This window comes from Lucilia sericata, unplaced genomic scaffold (assembly GCF_015586225.1).
Source record: "Lucilia sericata isolate MDLA Ls3-8-SP2 unplaced genomic scaffold, ASM1558622v1 Contig000009F_arrow, whole genome shotgun sequence".
Lineage (NCBI taxonomy): Eukaryota > Metazoa > Arthropoda > Insecta > Diptera > Calliphoridae > Lucilia > Lucilia sericata.
Window position 1 is genome coordinate 1,243,163 of NW_023994049.1, and position 26,269 is coordinate 1,269,431.

The following is a 26,269-nucleotide window of genomic DNA, read 5'->3' on the forward strand; positions in this document are numbered from 1 at the left end:
TACCCTGGGTGCTTCGCTACCCTAACCAAAATTAAATACACACAAAATGTTGATTACTTTTATAGAAAATTTTAGTTGATTAGACTTTTTCGAGAATAAAGTTTACTAAATATTCCGTATTTAAATCTATATAACACAGATAAAACTCAAACGACTCAAATTTTAAAAAATTATGCTTTCAAAAAGTACCGAATAATTTACCCGAATTTGGGCCCTTTTATCCCTTTTTAGTACTTTTTCCATCCAGTGAAATAGCAAATATTTTGATTCAATAAATTTTACAGAGTTATTCCGTAGTTTAATAGGTATACGTCAATAAATCGAAAAAGTTTTCTTAATGTGCTAAAAATGTACCAACAAATGTACAGTTTTCTCCCTTTTACACCCAAAAAGGACTGAATTTTAAAAAGTACGAAATTAAAAAGTACGATAATTTTGGAAGATATGTCCAAAATATTTACAAAATTTTTATTAGGTTTATTAGTTAAAAAGTTATAAAGGACCAAAAAAGGTACCAAAATCACCTTTGTTACACATTTTCACCCCTTAAAAGTACGAATTTCAAAAAAGTACCGGACAGCCATCTGCTCATTTTAAGAGGAGATACTGGTACATTTAAAATTTTTCTTGCATCACTAATGTTGTGTAAGATAATTAAGAAAACCTTTTACCCATTTTTTCCCTTTTTAACCCTAAATGTACAAATTTCCATTGGATCTACATAACCAAAAACACACCCACTGTCAAAATTTCATGATTCTAGGCTCAGCCGTTTGTGCTGTTCGATTATGAATCAGTCAGTCAGTAACGCGACTCTTTTATATACATATACATATATAAGATGTGTGTTAAGTTTGCTGAACATTCAAAAAGTACGAGGACGAAAAATTGCACTCTTTCAACATTGCAGATAATTCAAAAAGTATTAATTGAAGAACAAACAAGTACCACAAAGTCCCATTATGTAGATTTATTCAATAATCAAAATGAACTTTTTAATGGATGAATATATACAAACTCTTATTTACTCAGGGCCCTTCATACAAAAATTTTGGCCCTATCACCGCACAATAGCCAATTTTGTGCACGCACATATTCCGTTTTCTAAAATCTGACAAACAATATAAATTTAAATTTTATCCGATCATATTTCCTAGATATTCGAATTTCCAAAAATTCCGCTTTAGTGGATCGATTTGGCAGAAGTCGAAAATTTGGTCGAATTTTTAACTTTTAGCTATGAATATAAAATAAAATATAAAACTCTTCGAAAGCAAAACATTCCCCAGTACATAAATATATTATTTAATTTTAAGAACAATTCTTAAAACTATTCTTTGATAGATTTGCAGAAAACTGTGGAATTTTATTTTTTTCAAAAATATAACACAAAATTGTGGTGTTGAGAGGAATTCCAATAAATCAATAGATTTTTTTATGACGGTTATTTGTTGTGTTTATTTTTTAGCGCTTTGTTTTTATTAAATTTAATTCTTTTTATATTTTTAATTTTATCATTCTCTCTGTTTTTATCTATTTCTCGTTCTGAACATAATTTGTGACGATGGCGCCAAAGCAGTCAATATTAATGGAATAAATTAAAGTTTACGAAATTATTAACATTTTTTTTATTTTGTATTATCTTCACTTATTAGTTCTACGTAACTCGTTTCGATTCAACAGAATGATAACAAATTAGGCAAATTAAAGTTTCTTTTTCTATTATTCTATTTCATATTTATTTAATAATTTTTTAATCACCATTTCAAAAGGTTTTAATGTTACAGTTTGATATAGCGTCTGAAATATCTCACATACTTATTCATAATGAAATTTTGATTTTATTTTGCACAGCAAACATTTTGAATGTCAGGAATTTTATAACACTAAATATATTAATACGATATTTATGTGCTAGGATAGGAAAATAAAAATATATATATATCGCTTGTTATAGTTTTACCCTACACCACTATAGTGGTGTAGTAACACCCAAAAATATTGGTCCTGTATTACTCGGCTCAGATAGAAATGTTGAAAAATATTAGTTTAAAATACATAATTTATAAAACCCTGCAAACTATGAGCATTTTATTGTTTTCAATATAAAAATTAAAAAAAAAAAATCTGAAAAAAAATTCAAATATTTTAAGTCAAAGATTTTATATTGTGTATGAAAAAATTCATACCATTTAGGAACTTATTCTTAATTATTATGAACTTTTGTCAATGAAAGCAGTTCATAATATTTATGCTGAAACTTTTTTCTGTGTATTCAACTCACGTTTATCTAACCAATATATACATATTTGTATTTGGCTAAATATATCTGAATTTTAGATTAATTTGTTTTTCATTTAAGCTAAAAAAAACGCTTCTATATAAGTATTAGGGATGCCAATCCCGAAATCCCGATCCCGAAAATCCCGGGATTTTTCGGGATTGGCAAATCCCGAATCCCGGGATTTGGAAAATAAATCCCGGGATTTTTTCGGGATTAGGATTTGTTTCAAAAAACTGTTTTTATTTTCTTTTTTTGAGCCATAATTTTCATTAATTTGAAAATTACGATCTTATTTTATTTTTGACTCATGCAAAACAAAATTCCGCAGAGCTAATTTTATACATATTTGAACCTTTTATTTTTTAAAGTGGTATGAGTCCATACACATAGCACATATAAATTTATTTATTCACTTCGTTTTTATACCTTACACCACTTTAGTGGGGAGGGTATATTGGGTTTGTGCTGATGTTTGTTACACACAATAATATTGGTCCTATACCTTAAAGTATACCAATCGGCTCAGAATCATTTTCTGAGTCGATTTAGCTATGTCCGTCCGTCTGTCCGTCCGTGTAAACCTTGTAATCAAACTACAGCAATTTTGAAGATAATTCAATGAAATTTTGCATGATCTTCTATTGTACTAGAGACGGATCCTATTGAAAATGGATAACATCGGTCCAATATTTGACCTAGCCCCCATACAACTGAACCCCCCAAATAGGGTTTTTAAGTTCATAATTATGTTCAATATACTCGTAACTCGACAAAAAGCTGCAAAACCAAGTTCTATACTAGCCTTCATGACCCTGATGTATTTTTTGATGATGCGGCCTCATTTGACCCTAGCCCCTATGCAAAGCCCTCTTCGAAATATGACTTAAATGTACACAATTTTATTCAACAAAAAATAGCTAAATTATATCTGAGGCAAGGTACAATTCAACTTAGATGCTTTATTATGAACAATAAATCACATTTTATTTTTATAACTGGTGTAGGGTATTATATGGTAGGCTTCGCCCAACTATAACTTTTTACTTGTTAGCACATTGCAATGTTGGTCGTAGACCGACCCAAAAAGTATACACATTCTGTGTCTGTAAGCTGAAAACACGAGTTAGAAGACTCATTCTATTTGGGCTGCAAATTTGGACCAAAATTGACACAAAAAAACCTAATTGGACCTCCTCTGAAAATCACATTGATGCTGATATTAATATCAATACATTACAATATTTTGATGGTGGGTATTTAATTTCGGCACAGTCGAATACAAACTTTATTTTTCAATACTAGAGGATTTTACATTTCTAACTTTCTACAAATCTGAATGATACCGGTAAAGGTAAATTACCTTGTTCTGAATGCACCTAAAATTTTAAATTAATACTACGAATATAATAATATGTTCCAAAACTAATATGTATTTTGAGTAAAATTCCAAATATTTTTCAAAGAATAGGTTCTAAATTGATGTTCGAATAATTGAATTGGTATCTGTTATAATTATTAGTTCACATGGAACAGTATGAGGTTTTAAAAAGAGCTTATGTCTAATTTCGGAACTTGATATTTATTTTTATTAAGTTTCAGAAATTATGCAATTCTGAAAGTTTTTATTTAAAAATTGGAATTAATTGGATTGTTTTAATTTAAATATATCTTCTGTCTGTTAAATTTCCACAAAATTAAACAATTTTCTTAACAAATATGATGATTTAAAGATTTTCATATATAAAATAATTAAATTCATGTAATCCCGAAATCCCGTAAAATCCCGAAATACCGAAAAATCCCGGGATCCCGAAAAATCCCGGGATCCCGAAATATCCCGGGATCCCGGGATTGCATTTTTCAAAATCCCGAATCCCGGGATTTGTAAAAGCCAGTCCCGTTTGGCATCCCTAATAAGTATGTACATATGTACATTAGAGGTGCACAAAAAAATCGATCTGAAACTAACTGTTGAAAATTTCAGTCCAATCGGACAACATAAACACGCGCCGGTAATTGATTGAAGTGTGTAAAAAATTTTAATTTCCTCAAAATTGTATTAATGTTTTTTACCTTATTTGAATGCTAATTTACTCTTAATGTAAGGAGTTGAAATGCTAAAGTTTACTTACCCCCTTATTCACAAATAACGTTTTTATTCTATAAAAGGTTTATAAAACAAAATTTCCATTTAAAATCGAATTTATAAACCGTTTATAAAAGAAAAATTTTGTTTGTTTGCATTTTATGTCATTATTACGGGGATGACATTGGACGCAAGTACTTACCACGTCCACTTACAAATAGGGAGTTAGGTAAGTACTTACTACAATCTCCTCCAAATAGGTAGTTAAGTTAGTAGTTTTGTTCCTGAGAAAATACATTACATTACTAAACTCATTCTAAGTAATGCAGACGGTATGTAGTAGTAATTGAAAAGCAAGTTGTTGAGTAAGTACAAGTTATTACCATGTTTTTGCTGGGTATTTAAAAAATATTTGTAATTTAAAAGTAATTGTTTTTGATGAAATCAAATCCAATTCTACACTTTTCAATAGATTTCCGTTTACAGTTCTGTTATATGATTGGACTAATATTTTACACCTATTAGTTTTAGACATTAGTAAACAAAATAAGACACATTTGAAGTAAATTGATATTTTTGAGCCCCTCTAATGTACATATTATGTACTTTGTAAATATGTATGTATGTATGTATGTATGTATGTATGTATGTATGTATGTATGTATGTATGTATGTATGTATGTATGTATGTATGTATGTATGTATGTATGTATGTATGTATGTATGTATGTATGTATGTATGTATGTATGTATGTTTATGAATGTTTTTATACCCTTCACCTTCGTGAGAAGGGTATATATAAGTCTATCATTCCGTTTGTAATTTCAATAATATAATTTTCCGAACCTATAAAGTATATATATTCTGGATCCTTATAGATACCAGAGTCGATTAAGCCATATCCGTCTGTATGTCCCTCTGTCTGTCTGCCTGTATGTTTGTTGAAATCAGTGTTTAGAGGACCCCAGATATCGGCGAGATCCGAATCTTCAATAATTCTGTTTCGTTGTTTGAAAGGTACTTTTTGAATTTTCTATAATATTGGACCTAGAAACATGAAATTAAGTATGAAGACCCCGGGTTAAGTAAGATTATATAAAAGCGGACTTTTTTCGTTATACAGAAGGTACTTTTTGAATTTTCTATAATATTGAACCTAGAAACATGAAAATATTTATGTAGAGCCCGGAGTAAGTGAGAACCCATAAAAGGGGATTTTTTGGTACTTTTTCGTTCTACAAAAGGTACTTTTTTCTATAATATTGAACCTATAAGCATAAAATTAAGCATGTAAAGCAATGGTGCCCAAAATCACTATTCCCTATCACGCGAGATAGGGCAAGAATATTCTGCTGACGTTGCGTTGACTCACGTACACTATAAGCTTACTTGTGTATTTTCTTATTTGAGCATGTGCTAGTTGATTATCTCTCAACTTGCAAAACAAAATCAACTCAGTTGCTGATCAGCATTTGTCGAAGTAAGATCTGTACGCAACTTTTTTAAAATCCACACAGAAATACAACAACAAAATTTTGAGAAAGCCGAATTTATGTAGGTGAATGAGAGAGCACAGCTGATAGTTTTTTATATATGAACTTTAATGTACGCTGTCTGTCAAAATCCATAATATCAATTTGACAGTTAGAATATACTTTTTAGTATGCAGTCATTTTATTAGTACAGTTTTATTTTGGGTTACATTTTGTTCTCTGCTGCTTTACCAATGCAAATGAATGTGTAACAGTGTGTGTATGGGCAACACTGATGTAAAGCCTCGATTATGTGAGAACCGATAAAAAAGGTACTTTTTGGTACTTTTTCGTTCTTCAAAAAGGTACTTTTTGAATTTTCTATAATATTGAATCATGAAATTAAGTACTAATAGTGGGAACATGTAAAAAGGGACTTTTTGGTTCTTTTAAATTAATACAAATCTGGAGGAAACGATTTTTTCAACTTTTTTGTTCTATGAATGGTACACTTTTTGGCTTTTATGCACATACGCAACAAATGATTGATCGAAAATCTATAAAAGTTGACTTTTTAATACTTTTTCGTTTTTGTAATAATTTTTTTTCTGGCTATTCTATTTAACACGTCATAGTGAAGGGTATATAAGATTCGGCACAGCCGAATATAGAACTCTTACTTGTTTATTTTTATTTCATCATTAAATTATACTATTTTTTTTTTAATTTTTCTTTAAAAATATCGAGGAAATTTTGGATTTTCTTCGAATACTGTGACAGCAAATATGTTTATATTTAATAAATAAATCCCAAATAAATAAAATTTTATACATTTATTTAGTTCATTGACCCTTTAGCCAATACATAACTATATGCAAACTAGTTTTACTTTATATTTAAAATAAATAAACATACATGCATTTATTAGAGAGTCACATTTTAATCTATAAAGACCCATTGTGCAAAGTTCAATAAGTAGAATCGGTAGCTTATCTGAGTGTTTTATAAGTAGTAGTGTTATATTTTTCAAAGCCCCCACCAAATTCAATCAACTAGATAAATATGAATCTAAATTACTCATATGTATATGGTTACTTTGTTCCCCAAAAAATTCAAATAATTTTTCAATTAGAACATAGTTTATATTGACGCTAAACTGACTACTAAATGTCTAAAATTAATTAAGTTAGATTTATTTTTATTTTTTTTAATTTAATTAATTTAAGTACATTTCAATCTATTTATAGCTGCGATAATATATTGGCTCCATAACGTACATTTTGAACTTAAACTAGATATTTACTTATCAAATATGCGTGAAGACTTGGGTTTTATTTTCTAGTATTCTCTTCAAAAATCCCGAATTTTGGATTATGCCAGTCTTGTAGTAAATGAGCGATATGTAGGTCGTATGACAAGATTCGTATACATACATATCTATGGATATTTGACAAAAAGCCTTATTTGAAAAAAGTGAATTTTACAGGAGAGCATAAAACATTTTTAACATGACAAAAAACGTTCCAATTTCTAAATAAGTTGATTTGATCGGTGTCATATCTTTGGACCAAGAAGGTATAGACTTACCCCTACTAGATAGAAATATCAGCCTTTATGTTGTCATGTTGACTACACAAATTTGGGGAAGTGGTTTTGTCAAATATCCACAGATATGTATGTATCAGCTTTATAAGCAGTTTGATATATTGCAATAATCGAAGTAAAATTTTAAAGTCCACTGCTAATAACACATAAAATACTCCTCTGAGTTAAAATTATCTGAGATAATTGAAATTAAGTGGCAAGACTGGGACGTACAAACATACATAAATAAAAATGTATGTATGATTTCTTATGAGCATTTCTTATACGACACATTTGTGAATCTCTCAGAAAATTCCCATAAATTTTGGCCTTTTTCCAAAATTATTGTTAATGTCCAATATTTTGAATTTTCATACATACAAACATACATACATACATAACTTAAAATTTGTATGTATTTATGTAAATTTGTATGTACAGTATTCATATTAATGTACATATTAACAACTTGTTTTATTTGTTTTGATTTCAGATTTTTGTTTTTGTCTTTTTCTGTGATATAAAAATTTTATAATAGATATCCTCGTGTTATTGGTATGGTCGAGTATGTACATATGTATGTAGTTTGTGTATATTAAATATAAATATTTGCTATAATATTCATATAGTACATCTATATATACATATATTTTTCAAGATTATGTACATATATGTATATATGTTCGTATTTTTAATGAATATAATTTCTCAATGAATTTTCGTGATTCATTTGAAAACAATTTCTGTTTTTAAGAAATTCTTTGGAAAAAATTAAGAAAAGTTCATTCCTCTAATGCGTGAACATTTAAAATATTTTCAATAAATTTGTATTTTTCTTTTTCTTCATAAAAACAAAAAAATGCATTTTATACTAATTTTGTTGAAATATTTGCAAATAATGTTTATAATTTAACAATTTATTATACTTTTTAAATAGTAGTAAATAAAGATTTATTATTGCAAATAATACATATATTTCCGTTTCTTCTATTTTCTATTTCAGATCTACAAAGCATTATGTGAATAAAATCATTAAAAACACAAATACAGAATGTAAGTATGGTTTTTAATTCAAATTAGATATGTATTTATATGTGTAAGAAAACTTAGAACTTTACCACAGAAACATTTCCAACATTCCAACATACATTTCATACATATCACAGTGGGACAGAATGGAAATTTTTTGGAAATAAATCTAATATTTCTAAACAGTTATTTTGATCAGGATAAAATTTTATATGCTTATATGTTACAGTGGGACAAAATGAATTTTTTTGGAAACTAATATAACACCTTAAGCATGTCCTGATCGAACTAGCCGTTTAGAAATTCCAGATTTCCAAAAAATTTCCATTCTGTCCCACTGTTGAAGTAACTATGTACCTATTACTAGTTGAGTTCTATTTGAGAAATCTGTGATTCATTGGTGATAGTAAAAATAGGATCTTATTAAGTCAAATCCGTTTATAACGTACTCGGTTTTTTTAAGTCCCTACACGTTGGTAACTATTTGCACACAAAAAACAAGTAAGAAATTATAGTCGGGCCATATAATACCCTACACCAGTTAAGAGAATAGAATGTGGATCATAAACGCAAGTATAAAACTTAGTTGTAACGCTTTTTGTCGAAATACGATTATATTAAACATAATTATCAGTTCAAAAGCCCTATTCTGGAGGTTCTGTTGTATGGGGACTAGGTGAAATAATGGACCGAATTTAAGCATTTTCAACAATTTTTCGTCCCTGGGACAATAGAAGATCATGTGCCAAATTTCATTTAAATTTCTTCAAAATTGCGATCTCTACTGTGATTACAAAGTTTACAATCCCTATTTGGAGGTTCAGTTGTATGGGGGCAAGGTGAAATAATGGACCGATCTAAAACATTTTGAATAGGCTTCGTCACTTGAACAATATAAGATCATGAACCAAATTTCATTGAATTGTCTGACGCGTAGTTTGATTACAAGTTTTACATGGACGGTCAGACGAACGTACACGGATAAAACGAACTCCTTTTTTAGTCCTTTTTGTTCAATTTCCTTTTTTTATAACGAACTTCAAAAATTATGTGTTTAAATCATAAGAAAATATTCAGTGGTGTTTTCGGTAAAGAAAATGAAATAAATTTATAATTCACATTCTTTTATTTTTTGATCTAAAAAATCACCCTTATTATTACTAACTTCGCTTATAACGAACAAATTTTACTGGTTCTCGGAGTTCGTTATAAACAATTTGACTGTAATTTGAAATATAGACCAAACTGTGAGGAAGATACGTCTAAAATTTGAAATGTATACTTGTAATATATACTTCCCTATGAAATGAAGAAACGTAGAAAAATTTTCAAAAAATTGATTTTGAATTGAAAACTACTTCTATAAGGGATAGGGACTTATCACATTCGATTTTTACAAAAATTTGCAGTATGAGATTCATTTTCAATACCAAAGAACCTTAATCATCGGAGAATACTCACGTTCGTACCCACAAATGTTTTCCACAGTCGTCTTGCAATCTAATAACGACTCAGAATATATACATAGTGTGGATCTAGTACCAATATTTCGCTTTAGTACAAACGAATTAAAAAAATCAATGAATATTAACTGAGTTTTTATTAACTTCCAAATCTTACTACATATTTTATTAAATTTTTGACCAAATAAGAATACACCTCTTTTTTCGAGTGTACAAAAATAGAATGTACTAAAAGCACACATATGTATGTATATAGACTACAAATACTGCGATCGGAAAAGTGAAAAATAAAATCTTTCAGATACAAATTGTCGTTCCTGTTGTCAGTTCAAAAGCTCAAATAAAGAACAACGGATGGTCGTGATACCGGAAAAAAAGTAAAATTTTCAAAAAGTGAAATTCAAAAGCGAATGAAAACAAATTGAAAAAAAAGAAAAAAATATTTTTATGGCAAAAATAAATCACACTTTATGTGTTTTAAAATCAAGCGATTTAACTGATAAAATGCATTAAAGCAAAACAAACCGAAAATAAAACTAATAAATTTGAATTGATTGTAAATTAATAAAAAATAAAATAAAAGATTCAGTAAAAAATTGTCTACCAATACTTTTGTTCACTCACTCCCCTGGAACTTAAACTCCTCAAGTGTTTCCAAGCGATCAAGTGTGCGAGTGTAAGTGTCAAGTGTTTATTTTTTTGGTCTAAGTACCTAATCAATCGCCCGCCAGTCTTCTTCATCAGTAGTTAAACAGTTTAATTGTTTGCTGCCGTTTTTTTATGATTCGCATTGAAGTGGTGACGGTCTCGGGCCAGGCATATACATACATACTTGTGATCGATTAAATATTTGAATGGTGTTGCAGGTGTATTAATCTAGAGATAATATATTACAAAACCAACTAGAACTACAACAAATAAAAATATTAATAAAATCAAGGAGATTAGAAGCAGTCAATAGTCTACATATCAATACGTATAAACATTTTATCTGTTTATCTTTCTATTACCCAATTATTATAAATTTATTTATTTATCTGTATTAGAGATAAAAACATGAATTCAATCGAATAAAATTTCAAATCCAAAAAAGCGTGCACGGACGAACGCCTTTCTACTCATTTTAAGAAAATTTATACTAGACCAGAATTTATTTATTTATACATATATTTTATTGTAAAGTGACATAAAATGAAAACGAAAAAAGGCAAAATCATTTAAGCAGGCGAACATTTTAGCATGATCAAAATTTTGGCTTTAATCCAACTGGCCAATTGAGCTTCTAAAGACAGTCTACAAAAGAATTTTTACGAAATTCGCTTTTTATTATTATTTGTTTCTTTGCTTAATATATTAATTAAAATCATGACATCAAAATAATAGGAATACGTCAAGGCTATTTTAAGCATTAGATATTCACAAATGTTCTCAAACAGATGTTTGTGAAGAGAATCAGTCAGGCGTTTTAAAAAAGTTTACGTTATTAATCCCCATTTTCTACTATATAGAAAAGATTTGAAGTATGACTGTTTGTAGTTCTGTAATAAGAGTAGATATTAAGTTTTTACTTTATATAAATCATATTTTAAACTTTGGCGAAGATAGCATTTCTTTTAACTCTTCTGTAATAAGAGTAGATATTAAGTTTTTACTTTATAGAAATCATATTTTAAACTTTGGCGAAGATAGCATTTCTTTTAACTCAAGCCCCACTATATGGCCTCTTTGTTTTACTTATAAATGTTAATAGCAAACTGAAATTTGACTTAAGGAAGTTTTATACTATATATGTAAACTTAAATCACTCTGCTAAATTGTGACTTTCCAAATTATGTGAAGATCGGTATGTTATCGAATCAAACTTCCAAATTAAGACTTTGAAATATTCTCACACTTAGTTTAGGATATCATATAGTGTGGCAACACTTCCTTACCTACTTTATTTTTATATCAGACTTTATTAGAAACAATTTACGACTTACCTTCGACTTATGCGACACGTGTCAAAATTAGCTAATTGCGTTTTTGGATGAGGGTTTTTTTTGAAGATCTAATATAACAAATTTTAATAAGTTTTATCATTAGTTTTTTTTAGTGAATTTATATTTGATTATATTTCATTCTTATACATATGTATGAAATTATAACTAATATTATAGGATTTGAAATATAAAATTTATTTTCACCACATTCTCAATTAACATGATTCAATGACGTCAGACTCTAACAACAAACAATGAGTGGTCAAGATGCTGAAGGGTTTGATTGTTTTAAATAAAAAACACTATACCGACTTGAAAACTTTTCGCGCAAAAATTGTACAACATTTATATAAATGAAATAATTATGACTCGTGCTCTTTTCAAAATGACTTCGTCAATTTCCCTTAAGTCCTTTAATGAAGTGTTAAATTTATAAATATTATCCAAAAAAATGGATTGTGTTGGCTCAACAAAGTCGACTTAGTGTGATCAACCATAAATTTATCTACTTGTTAAAAACAAAACAAAAGAAATTGTGAAAACTAAAAAAAAAATAATTTAAAATTGTGTAAATATTTTTAAAATTTCGTCATTTCCGATGGTTTGTAGCCAAAAAATATATATATTAAAAAAAAAAAAACATTTTAAATTGCCAGGCGCTCATCAGCAACCTTATGGCTGCGTGGGAATTGTTTATTAAAATAAATCAATTTCGATTTTTCACATACAATACCAATTGTGTTTCTTAAAATTGCACCTTCAAATGTTACAATGAATTTGAAATTTGTCCAGAAGAAATTAATATTCTAAAAATGGTTAAATATTATGATACTGTTTCAGTGTACAAATATTTGTTTGCTGGTTTAAACGTCCAAGAACCAAAAAGTGTCAAAAGTGCGATCAGCTGATTATTTTTAATTGTTTAAATACTTAAAAGCTTAAACTAAAAATTTTTAAACAGAATTAATGTTAGATTCAAAAAGTATCAGTTGAAGAACAAAAAGTAGCAAACATTCACCCAGGACTCTAATTTCTAATACTATAGAAAACTCAAAAGATACCAGTTAAAGAACGAAAAAGTACTAAAAGTTTCCTTTTATAGGTGCTCATTTACCCCAACTTACTTAATTTTATGTTTCTAGGTTCAAAATAAAAAAAGTACCTTTTGAAAAACGCCAAAGTTTTAAAAAGTTCTCATTTACTCAGGGCTTTATTATATGCTTAGTTTTATGTTTCTAGGTTCAATATAATAGAATATTTAAAAAGTACCAAAAAGTCCCCATTCTATAGGTTCTCATTTGCTCCGGGCTCTACGTACTTAATTTCATGTTTCTAGGTTCTATATTATAGAAAACGCGAAAAGTACCAGTTAAAGAACCAAAAAGTACCTAAAAATAGACCTTGGTACAAGAGTTACAAATAACACCTCATTAGCGCATATATTTTTTAAAATTAATTAATTTTTGGATATTTTATTTTTTCCCATCTGACAGAATTGTTGAAGATATGGGTTCCTAAAAGGGTCCATGTGTGGATTATTTTTAATAATAAAGCATTTGAGTTGTTTTTTACCTTAATTCCGCAATATTTTGGCAATTTGTTGAAACACAAATAAGGAGACTATATTTGCCTTTGCCGAATCTTCTATACCCTTCACCATAGTGTATTTAAATTGTTGTTTTTTAGTTAAAGCATGAAATTTTGCAGAGGTTGTCTCGGATTTTTGCTCATGATTCCATTATTTATGGACGAATTTTGCTGATTATACCCTACACCACTATAGTAGTCCTATACCCACCTTAAAGTATACCGATCGACTCAGAATCACTTTCTAAGTCGATTAAGACATGTCCGTCCATCCATCAGTCCGGCTGGCTGTCCATGTAAACCTTGTGCGCAAGCTACAGGCCACATTAAGGGTTTTTAACTCATAACTACGTCAAATATTCTATTATCTCACCAAAAATTGGCAAAAATAAGTTTTATATAGCATAAATGACCGTGCCAATTCATATAATGATCGGCCGTCGTTTGACCCTAGTAAGTAATTTTGTAAAGGGGAGCTTGGGGGACTATAGTCAAATGAGGTCCGATCATTGCAAAAATTGGCATTATTTAGACTTACTATATAAAATTAGATTTTGCCGATTGTAGAGATACTAGATCTTTATCGGCTACGAAAGTGATTCTGAGCCGATTGGTATACTTTAAGGTGGGTGTAGAACCAATATTTGTGTGCTATAAACATCAGCACAAACGCATAATACTCTCCCTATAGAAGTGTAGAGTATAAAAATGAAATTTCTTTTTTTTTTTTTTTTTTTTGAAGTTCAGAAATATTTTTTTTGCTTAAACTTATTACGGATTGATTTGGATAAAATTTGGAAAGCTATCTCACATAACATTAATATTTCGAAATTTATTTTAGGACAAACTTATTATCTTTTTAAGTTTTTAAACAGTATTGAAGAAGAACTTCACATTTATAATAATTCGAAGAAATTAATATTAACTGTTTAAAAATAAATTAAGAAACTGAAATGTTGTCTCAGTTTCGAATGTTTTGACCACTACTGTATTCCTATAATTATAGATATACAGCGCCGTTTTTGTTATCCATGCTGAAATTAATCTTAAAAACATATTTGGCAATTTAATAAATGAATTCATAAAGTTAAGATGTAAATTTGGTACAGTTAGAAGAATTACACTGGTCTGCGAAAAATATTTTAGTATATGATTATGATAGCTTAAGTGCTCTTGAAGCGATATGTGGTTTTAAAATATCTCTAGCATTTTAATAAATAATCTAAACTCGAGCCTTGATGCTGGTCCTGAAAATAATTTTTATGAAAGATTTTTGTCCTTAAGTGAACTACCGGTATAGTGTCATTTATTAAATATTGGACTTTGTTTTTGCAATCAAAAAGTTTTATAAACCAATTTAAGAATTTTTTTCATCTTTAATTTTTTTCAAATTTTCAACTCACTATAACTAAAAATACATATTTTTGAGAAATAAATGTCCATTTTATTTAGAAATTTCCTAATTGTTTATGGTTCATAAACTAATGTGTTTTCTTTTTTTGCATAAATAATTTTCCAGTTAAGATCTATTTGTTAATAATTCAAAATAATATACAGTTTATTTATATATATAGAAATTAATAAAAACATTTTAGTTTAAATCTAAACATATGGAGGCCAGCCAATGTCCATTTTCAATGCAATCAGTTGGTACGATTTTTTCTCGTTTTTCTTTTTGTTTTTTTATACTTGACGACGAGTTACGCAAATGTTATTTTTATCAATTTTTCCGGAGCTAATAGAGAAAATTTTGTCGCAACTCGACTTTTTTGTTTTGGGACAAAAATTGTGTTAGTTACTCTTTTGAAAACAAATGGATGAGAACAAAAATTTTACAATAAAATGAACTAAACATATAAAAATATCTTGAAAGAAATTATTGTGCACAATTTTTAATAAAACAAATTTTGTTTTACAACGTAAAAACTTAAATAGTGTCGGTCGGATAATAAAGTCCTCCTCGAAAGATGAAGGAATGGTAGAGTAGAGTGTTGGAAAAGAAATAATACATCCATAAATAATTTTTGCGTTTTGCTGTCTTCTTGTGGTCCATATACCCATGGATCTAAATGAGAATGAAATCGTGAGAGAATGAGAGAAGAATGTTTTGCTATATTTTCTTACTTTTATATTTTGGCGGTGTAAAACGTCTCGATATGATTTTAAATCTTCAGTATCTTTCGACACTTTCCTCCGTAATCACCGCAGACAATATTTTTGTAAAAAATAAATAATAAAAAAATAATAAAAACGAAGAAGAAAATAGTACAGAAAATATATATTTTTTTAATAAAAACTTTTTTGTCCATCTCAACTAATAGCTTAATGTGTGAGTAAGTGAAAGAGTGCGTGAGTTTGCTTCTCTATCATTCCACTATTCTCAAGGAGAAATATTGAAATATTTGTTGCTGTTATTGTCGATTGTTCTGTGGTCGACGTCGTCTGGATTATTTTTAGACTATATTCATCATTGTACCGTCTCAAGACATAAATTTATGTACAACTTATGCATACGTATAGAACAAAATTTTGCAAAATACAAAAGTTTAACTATTATTAATTTATGTATATTTTAACTTATAGTAATGTATTCGTTTTAATTTTTCTTCTTTACAGTTGATATTTTGATCTACTAATGTATCAAAATCCTGCCAATAATAATATTTTAGCTGGTGGAGGAGGAGCCGGTGGCGGTGTGACATCCAATAATCCAAACGCTCAAATTATGGATCCAATTCAACAGCAGCAGCAGCAACAACAGAATATTAATTATAATGGAATGCAACCACAACAGCAACAACCATCAAATAACAACAAAAATGTACGCAAGAAGCCCTACGTAAAAATAACGGAACAGCCGGCTGGCAAAGCTTTGAGATTCCGTTACGAGTGTGAAGGGCGTTCAGCCGGTTCTATACCAGGTGTAAATTCGACACCAGAAAACAAAACATATCCCACCATTGAAATTGTAGGCTATAAAGGACGTGCCGTAGTTGTTGTATCATGTGTCACCAAAGATCAACCCTATAGGTAATATATCCACCCCCAAGCGTTCTGATTTGCGAATGCGATTTTGACAAATTATACATATTCTTTATTTTAGACCTCATCCACATAATTTAGTCGGCAAAGAGGGTTGTAAGAAGGGTGTATGTACGCTTGAAATCAACTCGGAAACAATGAGGGCCGTGTTTAGCAATTTGGGTATACAGTGCGTCAAAAAGAAAGACATAGAGGCAGCACTTAAAGCTCGTGAAGAAATTCGCGTAGATCCATTCAAAAGTAAGAATCCGTTTTAAAGTTTCTTTTGTACCATTTATTAATGCTCGAACCGTTTACATATTTATTTAGCTGGATTTGCGCATCGGTTTCAACCCTCTAGTATTGATTTGAACTCAGTTAGGTTGTGTTTCCAAGTGTTCATGGAGAGCGATCAGAAGGGTCGTTTTACACAGCCACTACCGCCAGTGGTCTCTGAGCCAATATACGACAAGAAGGCCATGTCTGATCTGGTCATTTGTCGATTATGTAGTTGTTCCGCCACAGTGCTGGGCAATACACAGATCATTTTGTTGTGCGAAAAAGTAGCCAAAGAAGATATTTCCGTGCGTTTTTATGAAGAAAATAATGGCCAAACGATATGGGAGGCATATGGAGAATTTCAACATACCGATGTACATAAACAGACTGCCATAGCATTTAAAACGCCGCGATATCGTAAAATTGACATAACAGAACCCGCGAAGGTAAGCATGGCCCAGATTAGGGTGATGATTGTTGATCAAACTAATCAATCATTGGGTATTTTCAGGTGTTTATACAACTGAAGCGACCATCGGATGGTGTTACGAGTGAACCACTTCCATTCGAATATGTACCCTTGGATTCAGGTAGGAAACGATTTTTGGATCTACGTCGGAACCTCAAGAGGAAACCCGACTTAGATATTTTCCAAGAAATTCTTGCTAGCGAGATAAAGGAGCAGGAACCAATTTCCAATGAAAAAATGGAGGTGATTGACTTAAATACTCCAACCGCTGAGGAATTGCCACCACCTCAATCTCAGCAACCCCAAGGCGACACTGTACCGACAACGACTGACACAACGAACGTCGACGACGAAGAAGCCAAACGACGCAGTCAACAAGAAATTGATACAATTATTGATGAGAAAATGCGTGAACTTGAGCAACAGCAGCATCTGCAAACACCTCAAGATCAATGTGATTCCTTACAAGAAGTGGTTGAACTATTAAATGCTGGTCAACAGCACCCAGAAGAGGGAAATCAAGAATCGGTTATGGATACTAATGAAAAAATTACAGAATGGATGAATTCAAATGAAATGCAAGAGTTGGAAAATCCAACTATAAATGAATCTATTGAAACCAACACCACTTCATCCACTACTACTGCAACGACTCAGGTGGCAGCCAATGATTCAGAGGACAAGACACTAAGTGACCTGCTGGAACAGGTTGCCGAATTGGATGATATATATTCTGACCATGTCATGCGTCGCGATACTTATAATAGTACATTGATCAATGAGTTGAATGGCATGGATTCGTGTGTCCCAGAAACTGATGGCACCCTAGTAGATGGGGGCCAAACAGCAATGGAGATAGAAGAGAGTTTCGATGATGCTGCAACTTATAGTAGTTTACAAATTGCTTTTAAGAATCCCATTTCCATACCAATGGATGATATTATGCCACCTACACCACCAGCTTCTAATTTACAGGCTGATTTTGAAAATGATCACTACGATCCAATTGAAGTTAGATCTAGTCCAGCATCAGCAACCTCTTCACCTCCAGCACCAGTAGTCAATATTCAAAAACCTGATATTTTAGCTCAATCTCAACCACAATTACAAACACCACCCAGACCAGCACCACCAAAAATCACCTCACCTCACATGCATGTTACGGCCGCCGAAGAGGAGAAGTTACCACCTCTACCACCAAAACGCCTACGCAAGCAAGATAGTAATGCTGAAAATCGATCAATTGAAGCGAATATTGGCGGCACTTTAGATCGCAAATCACGCCAACAAACACCCATTATCATTATGAAAACGCCAGATCAGTCTCCACCTACTAAACGTCTGCCACAAAAGCCAGGTGCTGGTAATTCTAGCACCTTACCGAAACAAAAGAAACCGGGCTTCTTTTCCAAATTATTTTCACGACGCAAAAGCAAATCCGATCTTAGCCAGGCCGGTGACCAAACAGCTGGTTCAAAGGCCGGATCCAAAGCAACTAGTCCCACTGTGAGCCGTGAACCCAGCATTGGTCATTTCAATTTGAATGATTCTAATCGTGCATCTATGCGCTCAATCAAATCCTTACAGCCCACATCCTTGCCAAACTCCCCCGAGAAAAAGGTCCAAAAAGTGGGCAAACCGGTGGGACGTAGTGTTAGTAGTGTTTCGGGAAAGCGTCCAGCTCACTTAAATGCCAATGTCATACACATTCCTCTTAAGGGTGACAGCGTCAACAGTTTGCCTCATCAAGAGGAATATTCCCATGCCAGTACTCTAACACTCAGCAACACATTAGATCGCAAGACAGTGTCGGCTCTTCAACTAGCTGACATACCGATTTGTGATGGCAATATGGAATTGGTGGCCATAGCAGATCGACAAAGTTTGCGCAATTTATGCGAGGGCGAATTCAATGTCCAACTTGATCCCAATGTCGATTTAACAGAGGCTGAGCATTTTGCCTTGTACACTAGCATACCGCCTCAAGCAACAGTCAGTGAATTTGACGAGACCTCCGCATACTATGCTCCAGTCGATGCTGGCGAAATTTTAACGCCCGAAGAGGTGGCAGAACGTTTAGTAGCTGCGAATCGCATAAATTAATTAATTGGAATTTGAGTGGCTGAGAAAACTCTCCACTAGTGTTTGTTGTATTTGTTGTCAATGGACAATGTATATTATTATTTTTTGTATACAGAGAATGAGATTTAACGGTCCATATTATCGAAATGGATTTTAATTTTGGTGGTAGTAGACGTGGTGTTAATGAATTCGGACTCCGTTCTAAACTCCCATCGTGTTGTATGTCTCTTTCTCTAACTCCCTAAATACATGCATACATACATGAATATACTTATATGTATGCATGAATGTGCATGAATGAGTGGGTGAATATTTGGGTGATTGTTTGTAAGCGATAATTAATTATTCTGGAGCTGAAATATTGTAATCAATCGCACCCTCTCGACGGCACGTTGTTTTTATTGGATACACTTTTTATTGTGTGTAAAATTGTTGTACTATTTGCAAATATTTAATTTGTTAATATCTGGTCATTTTTATTTGAAATTAAACTCGATCACATATTAACTTTTTTTAATATATAGCTCTTGTCTTTTTACTTAAGGTGCTCAATCGTCGTCATGAAAATGAGCCCATCGAAACCAAATTGTAATCGAATAATTAAAAAAAAAACTATATGTATTTTGTAATACTATTTAAATTTAAAAAAAAATTTTGTACGAAAATTTTGAATAATTGTTTTTTCTATTGAAAACTAAATTTTGTATTAAATTAAGAAAACAAAAATTAACTAATTAATTGTTATACATAGTATGTATGTATAATTATAGTACTTAATAGTGAATCTATAAAATAGTTCATTGTAAAAGAATTTTTAAACATTAGTCTTTAAGTACATTTACTATTTATAAAAACAAAACAACAACAAGTGAAAATATTTACTTTGAGTGAATATTTCACCATGTATTTAATTTTGTTATGTTTACTATTATTTTTCTTTTTGTTTTAATTATATATAAAAATAAAAAAATTGTACTCTTTTTTAGATCCCGCGCATTTGAGACGTAAACGTCAAAAAACTAACGGTGATCCAGTACATTTGTTACTACAACAACAGCAAAATCTACACCAAAATGATCACCAAGATGGTCGTAAGTTTCAGTTACAATCATATATTTGTATTCATATAGTATTTGTATTATCTTGGTAGTATTTGTCTCACAATATCTCTTCATCTATTTCGTTGTAAATACTATATTTTGGTGATGGTTGGTTGTATTTTATTATATTATTTATTGGTATTGGTATCTTTTAAATCTATATATACATATTTGGGATAATACGTGTCATTTTGGGTATATCCTATCCTTGATATTGTGTATTTGATATGAAATTGTAAAAGTTTTGAAAACTTGGACTGTCTTGCTTTCACTCGGAATACAGATAATTTTGATTAATTTATATTTTTTAAAGAAGTGTCGAAATATCTTTTATATTTATTATTTAAAATTTAAATTTACTTAATTTATGTTTCGCTATTCCGTACGAAAATGTTGTACATATTTGGAAACGTATCATTGGAATTGAAAAATGAGGGCGTATTTTTATAAAAATTGCTCAAAACTATAAAATACACTTGCCCTAAGTATACGATTTTTGTCTAAAAATTATCAAGTTTTAAATAATAAAACAAATATTTTGTTCATGTTCCTTGGTATTCAAAACTTATTAGGTACTTAGTATAGAAAAAATAATTGATGTCCATGATGAAGTGGCATCATTATCTCATATTGTTCAAAAAAGAACACTTACATAGTGTCAACAGTCCACCGATTTTTAGTCAAAAGTAATAAAATCGTGCAAAATACATAAAAGACCTTAAAGTATAAAATATTTAGGATATGAAAGCATGTACCTGTAGTCCCTCAACTAATGTTTGGATAAAAAAAAATTAGAAAACAAATAATTTACAATATAATTTACAACAATTATAATATATATATTTGTTTGTAAACGAAAAAAGATATATATAGGTGTATGTAGGTATTTCTAGGTGTCGTGAGGAGTGTTCCTGTAAGTTTTAAATTTATCCGATAGTTTAAAATAAACATATATCGAATGAGTTTTTAACAAATTAATGTAACTGAATGATGTAACTAAAACTTTGACATTGCACAGTAGGATCCTTCATTAATAAAGCTATTCTGTAAGATCACAAATAATGGCAATCAAATTCTCAATGGAATTTAAATGGAATTTTCAATCGCTTTAATCGTTAATATTTGTCGTAGGTTTGGAGTTTCTAAGAAAATAATTCCTGGGAAAATAATTTACTTCTAAAATTTCGTTTTAGATGCAAAATCTATACTTCTAGTAATTCTCTTCAGAGAAGCTTTTATTAGATACTTGACCAATTCTAACTTTAATGTCCATTAGCTCAATCTCTGGCTACCGTCTAACTAGAAGATATTCTGCCGAATAAAAAAATGTTTGTTTGAAAACATTCACGATAAAACAAGCTTACGATAAAAAATATCACACATTGAAAAAAGTAAGTCGGGCGTGGCCGACCGTATGATACCCTACACCAGTTATGAGAACAAAATATGTTGATTTGTACCTTGTTTCCATGATCGATAAAAAAAATAATTTTCTAAAAGTCTCTTTATATGGGGGCTGGGGAAAATATGAATCGTTCCACATGAAATTTTGCTGATGGATTTACGTTCACATAAAATATTTTTATGCTGCGGCATTAGCCTTTTTAATTATATTTTGGACATTTAAGTAATTTTCTAATGGGTGTCTTGTATGGGGACTAGGGTCAAATGAAGCCCGATCATTACAAAATTCGAAAAGGCATTGTAGTATAAAACTTAGTTGTGCTACTTTTTGTCAAGATACGAGTATGTTACACATAACTTAGAGCTAAACATCCTAAATCGGGGGGTCCGGTTGTATGAAGGTCTGGTAAAATAATGGACCAATTTCAACCAAATCTCTAAAATTCCGACCGTACTTTGATTACAAGGTTTTTCTGGACGGACATGGCTTAATCGATTCAGAAAATAATTCTAATCCGATTGGTATACAAATCATAATATTAGCTGAGGAATTTAAATTATTGGAAACGGATAGGCCTAAAATGAAAGAGTGGTAAATCTAACAAATTGCAAAAATCTTTGAAGCATTTTTAGAGAACCTTTACAGAAAAGTGATTTATGCCCGAATTCAATGAGAAGAAAAGGAAACAATTTTTAAAATTTTGTATAAAACTACTTTTTGTTTTTGTAAGTGTTTTTCATATATAATTTTAAATATTGTTTTACATTCTTCCTTCTGAATACGAGCCTTAATGATAAAAAATTAAATTTAATAAAATATAAATATAATATTTGTTTTATAAAAAAACAATTTAAAGCAAAACTAAACTAAAAACAACACCTCATTATAAAATTTGAACATCTCGATATTTTTACCAACAAAAATTAAACAAAACTTTGCCAATAATAAAAAATAAGTAAGATATTAAATATTTAATTGTTAAAAATATTGAAAATAATAAATAATTGAATGCAAAAATAAATGCTTTAACGAATTTTAAAAAATAAACATATTATATTTAGAACAATCTCTTACGTCACACCGAATAAGATGAAAAATCTATAATAAAAATTTTATAGCAAAAGCTCTTTACACCCCTGAAAAGCACATTATTATAGACACAATGACTTTTTGCACTATAAGCTTTTTGAAATTTTTTAAATGTGGAGCGAAGACAATAATATTCACTTTTAGCAAAATGTTCAAAGAGGTAAATTTAAATTTGAAAAAAAAATTAAAAGTGTTTTCATAAAAGACTTGTAGCTAAGAAAGTGTATGTATGTAGTAAAATTAACGTAAAACACAAATTATAAAAAATTTTGCTCCATTTTATAGAAAATAAATTTAGAAATTGTTACAAAAACATAAATATTTTAATGCCCTATTAACGATATGAAATTTAATATTAAGTAAAATACAATTTAAACAAATTTGATAATCCAAAACTAGCAAATGAAATAATTTTTATAAAGTTTATGGTCGAAAATTTTTAATAATAAAATATAGAAAAATTGTATCTAGTCAATAGAAAATTGTTTGGAAATATATAAGTTTGTCATTTTATACTGATGTTTCATATTAGTATAAAAATTTAAACTTTGAAATTTAAAAAATAATAAATATATAATGTAATTTTATAAAATTTCAAATATTGTATGTGTGAGTATGCATAAGTTCCTCTTTTTAAGAAAAAAAAAAAAAACATTTTATACTGACAAATAAAAGTAAAGATGAAACAACTAGCAAAATAAATCAATATTTTTTAAATATTTTAACATTTTTTTATAATATTTGAAAGAATAGAAGTAGAAAGTGTTCAAATTTGTTTCTTGATTTCTTTGGAGTCAAAATGTTCCCTGTTATAAGTGCTGCCAAGTTTTAAAAATCCATTAATGATCCACAAAATGTGGGGTCGATAAAACAGTGAAAATTTTGAAATTTATTTAAGAAATTTTCAACAATTTATTTTTTGTAAGACCTTTATCTATCGCCAATGTTTATCTCTCTCTTTAGTAATTTGTCCATTTTACTTTTACATCGGATTTTTTAAAAATGGATTCTCTATTCGGTAATTAAATATTACATTTTCCTAATGATTTAATGGCTTTAATAATTTGCTTGATTTTAATTTTCTAATATTTTTTGTTTTGCTGTAATGAATTTAATTATTGGTTATTATTAGGTATTTTTTTTTAAACGTTTAACCTCACTATAAAAATGATTCCATATAAATTTATTGAACAATTTCTAAAAGCGAGGTGAAATTATTTATGAATCGATTTTTTTTTAATTTTTATAAATAAATATTATTATTTAACAAATTACGCTAGACATTTTTTTGTTTATTAAAATACTGAAATTAACGATTATTTATGTGTTTTAGCATTAAAAATTTATTGCATGTTTGCTTTTGTTTTCATATAATTTCGATATTTTTAGAAATATTTCAATGTTATACTAATACGACCTACTTTTTGATTAATTTTTATAGGTCAAGCGAATATGCCCTGCTGGAATGCTTCAAATATACCTGCGATTAAAACGGAACCAAGAGGTATGATTTTTTACCATTCTGAAGGCATTGACGATATTAAAAAGTATCAAATAAAAATATTTTTTGTCTTACAGATACATCTCCCCAGCCATTTGGAATGTATCGTGCACCACCGGAACTAACACCATCGCCCCAACCATTGTCACCATCCAGCGCATATACTCACAATACACCATCGCCCTACAGCATCGCCTCGTCGGTGGGCGCAGCAACCCAAGGTAATCAACAGTTGATTTCGCCAAACCAACAGTACAATGCTACCAATCCAGGCCCTGGTGGCGGCAATAATGTCAATCCAAATGCTCCACCACCGATGGATATTGGTGATTATAATGCTTTTGGCCAACAGACGCAACAACAGCAGCAGCAACAACAATATCATGGCAATAATTTTGGGAGCGCAGGCGCAACCCATTGGGAGACAAAATTTAATCCAGCAGCTGCGACTGCAAACAATAACCTGAGCAATCTCAACAATACAAATACATTCACCATGCACAATCTGTTAACGCCCGCCAGTGCAGCTGGTGGACCTGGAAATGGTACAAGTGCTGCCGGAGGTGGCTGGAACTTAACTCCCAATCATTTTGTAAGTGAAAATGTTAATCTAGTGTTGATTAAAATGGCTTTAAATCAGACTTGGGGTAATGATTACATTACAATTACTTCAAATGTAATAACAATTGAAGCTTTACCAATTACAATTATTTTTAATTACAATTCAAGTTATGTCAATTACTTGTAATTGTGAATATCTTCACTTATAATTACATTGTTACAATTGTAATTACTAATACATAAATTACAAGTAATTGTAATTGGTAAACTTCAATTGCAACTGCAAATAATTGTAATTAGTTATTGCTTAATTACTTATTACAAGTACCCCAAGCCTACTTAAAATAATTTTAATTTAAAGCCATATTTTTCTTATCTAAATTGATCTTAATTATAAAATATAAAAATTCTGTTTGTTTTTTTCCTTCCCATAAATGTAGCATCCTCATCAACATCACCTGCAACAGCAGCAACAACAACAGCAGCAGCAATATCAACAGCATCAAACTGGAAATGATGCTGTGGCAACTAATAATAATGGCGGTCTTGCCAATACAGCGGTGACAAATGCTAACAATGGCACTAATACCAATAACAATAACAACAACAATAATGAACATGGTCTCAGTAATCTTCTAACCTTTGACAGCGAGCAATTAGTTCGCATCAATTCCGAGGATCAACAAATGTTGCGACTTAACTCAGAAGACCTTCAGATTTCAAATCTGTCAATATCAACATAGTGATTATTTAAGTTATTCAGTTTCCTAACCCTAACCTACCAACTCCCCATCCCTCCTCTGTCCGTCCCACCCCTGTCCTCTTCACTTAATTTTTTGTAGCAATTTTTCATTGTTCTAAATTCTTTCATTGTATTTAAGTATTTATAGATTTTGTTTAGGCAATGGAATATTATAAATAATTACATTAAAATTAATAATACTTATTTAAAAATAATTAATGATGATGAAACAACAAATTGAAATAAAAATAAATAAAAAAAGAAAACATTGTTTAACGTTGATCTGTTTCTCTTAAATGGCAAAATAAAGATGTTAGAACAAATAAGAATTTTTTATTTAACTTGTTTTGAAAATATAATAAACAGGATCATGTACATAATTAAAACATTTATCATTTATCTAGTCTGTACTAGAGATGAGCGATCCAATAACAACGTATTTTATTGGGTCTTATATTAAATATATACATAAATATTACTGAACAAAATAAAATTGGTGACATCAGACATCAAGAGGTGTTTACTATATGAA

At 30.0% G+C, this 26,269-nt stretch overlaps 1 protein-coding gene across 12 annotated transcripts in view; it reads left to right on the forward strand.

The window, feature by feature from the left end:
- The window catches only part of LOC119603179 (embryonic polarity protein dorsal), a 35,698-nt gene extending 9,696 nt beyond the window's left edge, over positions 1–26,002 (forward strand). For 7 of the 12 annotated variants that reach the window (XM_037955146.1, XM_037955139.1, XM_037955143.1 and 4 more), the window contains 5 exons: positions 8,431–8,480; positions 16,105–16,518; positions 16,592–16,770; positions 16,840–17,234; positions 17,300–20,231. In XM_037955146.1, coding sequence (XP_037811074.1) covers positions 16,124–16,518; positions 16,592–16,770; positions 16,840–17,234; positions 17,300–19,360 — 3,030 coding nt within the window. In that variant the 5' untranslated portion in view covers positions 8,431–8,480; positions 16,105–16,123 and the 3' untranslated portion in view covers positions 19,361–20,231. Of the gene's footprint in view, positions 1–8,430; positions 8,481–10,227; positions 10,596–15,665; positions 15,818–16,104; positions 16,519–16,591; positions 16,771–16,839; positions 17,235–17,299; positions 20,232–20,325; positions 20,431–24,374; positions 24,438–24,511; positions 25,027–25,435 lie in introns of those variants that run through there. The other 5 variants (XM_037955200.1, XM_037955192.1, XM_037955210.1 and 2 more) reach the window with 3 other exon arrangements.
- The last annotated feature ends 267 nt before the right edge of the window (positions 26,003–26,269 follow it).